This window comes from Larimichthys crocea, chromosome XVI (genome assembly GCF_000972845.2).
Source record: "Larimichthys crocea isolate SSNF chromosome XVI, L_crocea_2.0, whole genome shotgun sequence".
Classification (NCBI taxonomy): Eukaryota; Metazoa; Chordata; class Actinopteri; family Sciaenidae; genus Larimichthys; species Larimichthys crocea.
This window is the reverse complement of record NC_040026.1, coordinates 16,985,946-16,992,630: the sequence shown is the minus strand read 5'-3', so window position 1 is coordinate 16,992,630 and position 6,685 is coordinate 16,985,946. Positions and strand designations below refer to the sequence as shown.

Here is a 6,685-nt window from a genome sequence, read left to right as displayed (position 1 = left end):
TCAGCCTCAATATAAAGCACCAAGGTCACTTTTTCCTTGCCTGGCCCACAGGATTAAATTGTCATGTCACTCTAATAGGCAGCACAGGGAATCATTAGTCCAGCTCAGCTGCTTGACTGATAGGCATTTCAGTCCAATCATGGGAGTGTGCCGCCACAGGCCAGCCAGTATTGACACTGTGTCAGGACTGAGAGGGGACGCCTTAATCAGCGAGGACACTCTCAACATTGATTTGACAAGCTGCCGTAATGACCCCCTTGTTTTGGTAAAGGATCACTGTTTATCCAGGCTGGCATTGATGCACTTGGAGTGCTGCATTGTCATGGAAACTATTATCACCAGCCAAGTCTGTGCAGCTGGACAAGAGTTGTGTTCAGAGGGGACCATGGATTTGTGTGTATATTTCTGTATATATGCACAGCCCAGTGTGACTTGTAGCTACACGTAGCAACAGATTTTAATTACAGATCTCTGTTACATATTATGCAGATTTAGTTAGGAGAAGAATGGAGTTCCTTGTTATTTCAGTTTCAGCAGAGAATGACATAACGGTTGCAATAAGAGGTCGTTCAGTTTATGTTAATCCTTTCAGATTTATGATATCCATGGGCAAAAGTAAATTCTTATACAGCGTTACAGTTCTGTGGAACATCATTCAAAGATCTCCGAATCATCAGCAGAGCGAAAAAGCCTTTAAAGCTCTTGTTAAAGAAACAGCTCTCCCTGTGATGCTCTTTTATTAGATACAGCTGCTTTGTGGTTGTTGATTTTCTATTAGTTTGCTGCTAAACAAACTAGCCATTGTGCTAGCTGTCTGATCAAGCGGCAGCCTAAATATTGCAGTTCCTTAAACGGCCACTTGAGGCTGGCTACAAAACGAGTCAACCTCCATAAGCCCCCATGTTAAAATCATAGACATATATACATAGATGCCTCATTGAGCAGGTTGGTCCGTTGCTGTGTTACGTTAACGCGTCCGCCATATTGGATGTGGCAGATCTGCCCCGTAAACTAATAAAAGAAAATGGACTGAACGTCATAAAGCGCCTTTCTACAAAGTGCTTTAAGTTAATGTCTCTTATACACCCATTCACACACACGCTAATAAATATCTGGGAAACAAATAGGCACCAAAAACAACGTATGTATTTTTCTAATGCTGAGTGTTTACAGCTACTAATGTGTGTAACACTGTTACTGTGATGATAAATATTGAAAATATTTACATTTAACATTTAATCTGTGTCTATAATAACCAGATCCTGAAATGTAGATGTGACATGAGGGTTTTCTGAATAAAGAGTACTAACGTTTACATTTAACTGATTTTGATTAATCGTTTTTATATTCACATTGATGAACATGTGGGATGTCGACGTACGATTCAGCGCTCAATGCAACGTCTGCGTATCTATGTCTATGGTTAAAATGTCCAACATCACAGCAGAAACATGTTTACAGCCTGGTACGAAAACCGGTTTTGGTCTCTATGGCTAATTTCCCCTTTCATGACAACTGTACTGAGGGTGAAGTTCTCTATAACTCGCCTGTTCGACTGATATTAAAGTTACGCATAATTAACAGTGTAGCCGCTTTGATTGACAGGTAGGCTTGTTTAAACACCCAGGTAACATTTGGTCTGCCAATAATCCACGTCTTTGTCGATTTTTAGATTAGCTGGGCGGTGGAAGAGGCACGACAACCAACATGGCGACAGATTTTGAGCTTCAAAGCGACTCTTACTCTGATGTGTTGCTAATCCAGAATTGAAATATTTATTTCCTATTGGGCTAACTGTTTACTCTTTTTAGTTTTACTCATGGGAACTATAATTGTATGTTTTCTAGATAGATAGAAACTAATTTGACCGCTAGAGAAAGTCACAGTGAAGGCAGAAGAGTCTCACCTTTTACGAAGACGACCTTTTATGAAGATGACCCCGTGCTATTTATCTTTGTCCTTCTTGCTAGCTAACGTTAGCTATCTATCTAATTTGCCCCCCTGGGGTTTGAACTCCCCTGGTCAGGAATCACTGAGCTAGGCTGTTGCAACCATAATTCACTACAGTTATATTTTATATCAGGTCTCTCCTTTGTTTTTCCTCTGGGCGGTAGTGTAACATTATTGAGCTATAATCATTGTGAATTAACTTTTGCAATTACATTAATTTTGTTTGTAGGACTGACACACCTTTCAAACAAATCGGCGCTTAACTACATTCCTTTTATGAGCTTTCACGCAATATTGGTTGATAATTAACCTTAATTACTGACACAATTGCCATCATAGTTCTACAGAGCACATTTATAATTATTCTCAGTATGTCACTGCATTGAACCTTTATTTAAAACCTTTTCAATGCATGCAGATATATATATATACTTGATATAATAGTGTGTTTTTTTAGGTGCAATGGCTACATGTGTTTGTTTACTAAGAAGGTGACACTGCCGCTGGCAGGAGGATCAGGGAAATCAGCACCCTCTCTGCGAGGTGTTAGTCTGTAAATATTATTGGCATGCTGACAGTCTCCCACAGAGCCATGGTGTGTAAAATCATTAACAAGCAACGTGATGGACCTTCTCTATCCCCAAGGCGAGAAAGTGGAGAGTGTTTTTATCAGCTATTATCCAGAGGGTGCACGGAGGTGTCCCGTGTCACATGATCAGTCTGGCAATCAGAAAGTGTCTTATGTCATCATCACGGGATATATATATATACTCACTCTTTGATAGACATATGTGTAAGATGTGGCTGAGAGCTGCTGTGTAGTGTTTTCTTTACTCAACCTCGTGTGCAAACATTCAGGTACAGTAAAAGTCTGATAAAATAAATGACATGACATACTGTAGAACACAATACATCAGCTTTTAATTTGTGAAAATACAAAATGAAATCATGTACAATTTATGTACAAGCCTATTTGTACAAGACAATAAACTGTATTTATTATTGGATATTATGACATAGTCAGAAATATCAACTTAGCACTGTCTTTGTATCCACAAGTCGATGTGCTAAAAAAAAAAAAATATCACAAAATAATACAAACTAGACTGCGATGCTGAATGTCTCTCAACCCCACAGGTACTGTAAAACAAGAATATCTGTCAAACAAGAACACACTAGAAAGAAATATTTTACATTAAGCTTTACAGATTTTTTTTTTCTTTTTTTTCTTTTTTGAAGAGTACTTAAAAATGAATTGCTATTAGGCTCTGCTATTGACAATGGGTCATTTAAAAATAGTTTTAAGACTTCAAATTATTTACTACATTAATAGTTATCCCCAGGGAGTTCCAGCCTCGTGTTAAGAAATTCAAAGAAATTGAAATGTTCTCTGAGCTGGAAAGATGGAAAGCAATGAGGAAAGTACATCTCTCAGTCTCACAGCAAAAGTAAATTTTGCTTAAATCCAGTTCAACTAGAAGCCTCTTTTCGCAGCAGTGGGTCTTCTGGAGTCCTCCGTTGGTTTCAGCACTGCCTGGCACATTACTGGCACTGAGGGACGGATGATCTGGATGTTCTCTGCGCCAGTAAAAATGTCACAACCTCTCTCTCTCTCTCTCTCTCTCTCTCTCTCTTTTCATATCCAACATAAATTCTAGGCTAGACTTTGAGGATTTTATGAATTGCTTGTGTCGTTTGTTTGTTTGTCTTTTTCTTAGCCTTTCTTTCCACTTCATTGATTCTGATGTAAAGTGACAACAGTGCCAATATAGCTATGTTGTATTATTTAAATAAGACAAGATTAATAACCACTCTGAGCTTGCATGACACAAATGAACGGTACTTCATCAGTTGTGTTTTATGAATATATCTAATATGATGTAGATCACGAAGATGGTTTATCAACAGAATATAGTCTATTAGAACATATAAACAACCAAAAACACTTTTTATGATAGAGCTGTTTTTACAGGAAAAAAAGCATGAACATGTCAGTTTATGGCATTAAGATTGGTCATGGAGTACAAACAAGTGCTTAATGGCCTCCAAGACAATCCTGTGTCAGGCAGTGCTTACAGCCAAAGGAGGACTTAAAGATGCCCACTTCATGCGATATGTGGCTTTTACGTTCAACTCACCTACAGACTTATCATATGGCATTGGCTTTGTGCTGTCTATGATGTCTTTAGCTCTGTCTCTTTATCAGAAACCGTGTGAGATTTTTGGTTATATTCTAATGTTGGCAAAACAGCTCTATCATGTTTGGCTACTGACAAAAAAAAGAAAAGAAAAGAAAAGAAAAGAAAAGAAAAAAAAACATTTTACCCCTGGAGAAACTTTGCGGATACTTGAAAGCTTTACTTAATAAGATTTCTGGGGTTTTGGACATTGCAACCAAACAGCAACATGAAAACATTTATAACAAACGACTCAAAAAGGCAAAGATAAGACAAATATAATTGGATAGAGATAAGGCTGGAGCCAAATGCCATTTACACATGGACACTGGCCGTCTTAACCGTCACAAATGTTGTGAATTAGCTCCAAATGGCAAAGGAATCACTGAGAGTCAGTCACTAACAATGCCATTGTGGTGGGATCGCAACTAGATGTAAAATACACATTTTAACATACTGTACAGTATAACTCTGCAACACTGGGTAAAGTAAATGCAGTAGTATTAGTAGTAGTTGTTCATCAACAGCTAAAAAGGCAACTTTTGCAAAACTTGATCCAGTTATCATAATAATCCCCTCCTTTAGTAGTAGTAGTATTGATTTATCCTTAAAGTGACCCTCATTCCCCAAAATGGAAAAAAAAAAAAAAAGTCATGGAGTCTGGTCACCACTAAAGATTAGCTGTGCAAACTAATATTTGAGTGGCTGCGACATTTGACTATGATTGTCTTCATGTATATTTCATGTATGATTCAGTGAAGTACAATAAGCTTGCTGCGGAGATGAATGAGGAAAGCAGTATGGTTCGTCTCTTCTCTAATGTCAGTTTATGATTTGCAGATGAGAAGATATCCCGAGTCCCAGTCTGACACCTACACGATTAGTCTTCCTGGAATCCAAGCGCTTAGGTGTCGGTGCGGGTCTGGAACTCAGCACTCGTCTTCTGCTTCTCTGATGGGTGGAATCAAGCTGCTTGTGGATTTATATTGACTGATTTGGTTGATGGTGAGAGTATTCACAGGCTTGATCTGTATGGTCCTCAGGTGCGTATTCTCTGGCTCATCTGTAAACCATGTCTTTTCTGAGAAAGAGCCAAAATCATACAGAGACAAAGAAGGAGGGACATGAGACAGTTAATGCTACATGGACGTCAATTGCAATTTCATTTTTTTTGTGTGTGTTTCAAGTGCACACAGAACATTGGGAGGACATTTTATATTTTAACGCAAACAATCGATTTTGTAGGAAGAAATTCTGACGTGATAAATCCTTGAAGAAGTTTTTTTTAAATGGTAAGTATAACTCAATGTCCCAGTTTTCTCCTCTGTAAAGTCACCCATCTCCTGTTTTTTAATCTGTACTATTGAATCATGCTGTTGTGTTGGGTCAGCAGACATGCAGATACCACCATATTTCACTGTATTAGAAGTTAATATTTTTAACTTCGCAATTCATACTGTCAAAGTTTTTCTTTTTAAATCTTTCTGAGGGGCTTCAGGCTTTTGGCTTGATGCGACTTTCTTTTCTTGTAGAAGTAAAATAGTAAAATAATATATAGCTGGTGATTCATCCACTTGGCAATGTCCATGGTCATGCATTTTCATCAACGTGACTTAAGGCAGTGGTGGGTACAGTACATTAACATATATGCCAGTAGACACGTTGCCAAGATAAAACATCAAACATCACTTGATAAGTGAAGTAGCATCAAACCATTCAGTTGCACACATTCTACAGTCAAACCTACAGTGAGATGTACCGCATAGGTCATAACCATGCAGTCCTGATGCAGTCATTTGAAAACACAAAACTACTTGGCTTTCATTCAGAGGGCAAAATGTCAGCAAGGACATGACCGTGTTCAATGCATTATTTAACATCATGCATAATCATTCACGTCCATACCTTGGCCCACTCTATTCATCCTTGTTGCACTTTGGAAAAAGAAAGTAGTACACTAAATGTAAGCTAAATGGGAAATACTAAAATGACCATTAATAACAGAAACTGCACAGCATGATGATCAGAAAAAAACAAACAAACAGCAGATGCTCTCCTTACATAGTGTAGGTTAAACAGTAGGGTGCGACCAACAACTCAGCGAAAAAATAAAGAAAAATGTATCATGTCATCATAGTGCCATTGTAGCATATGTCAAGCAGCCACATTGTATCCATGCCCGTTGGAAGCAATTGGAAGGATGATGATGTCCATGTTTAAGATGTAAGCATGCAGTTAACATACCAACTGTGCTTTGACCGGCACAAAACAAGGGCAACTTAGCAACTCCACAAAGAAATGAAATTATTTCCGTAAAAATGTGCGATGTAAATGAATTTCAAATTGGCACAGACCACTAACCATATCATTTTTGGTAGTATTCATTCAGCAGCTGTGAAAATGTAACATGTGCTCATTCACCTTTTTGAATGAACACTCAAAGAATATTTGAAGGTGAATATTGTCCCATAGCAACAATTGTAGAATGCATACCTGCACCACTTCTGCAAAATCCTCTAAATATGTTAATAATAGAAAACATTGAGTTATTCGTAATG

At 38.0% G+C, this 6,685-nt stretch overlaps 1 protein-coding gene across 20 annotated transcripts in view; it reads right to left on the bottom strand.

Annotated features, from left to right (window-relative positions):
- Positions 1-2,945: 2,945 nt before the first annotated feature.
- Positions 2,946-6,685, bottom strand: part of LOC104930360 (calcium-activated potassium channel subunit alpha-1) — an 89,270-nt gene continuing 85,530 nt past the window's right edge. For 12 of the 20 annotated variants that reach the window (XM_019278841.2, XM_019278844.2, XM_019278843.2 and 9 more), the window contains 2 exons: positions 6,033-6,061; positions 2,946-5,208 (listed from right to left, as the gene is read on the bottom strand). In XM_019278841.2, the coding sequence (XP_019134386.1) occupies positions 5,057-5,208; positions 6,033-6,061 (181 nt within the window). In that variant the 3' untranslated portion in view covers positions 2,946-5,056. The remainder of the gene's footprint in view (positions 5,209-6,032; positions 6,062-6,685) is intronic. The other 8 variants (XM_019278847.2, XM_019278852.2, XM_019278853.2 and 5 more) reach the window with 1 other exon arrangement.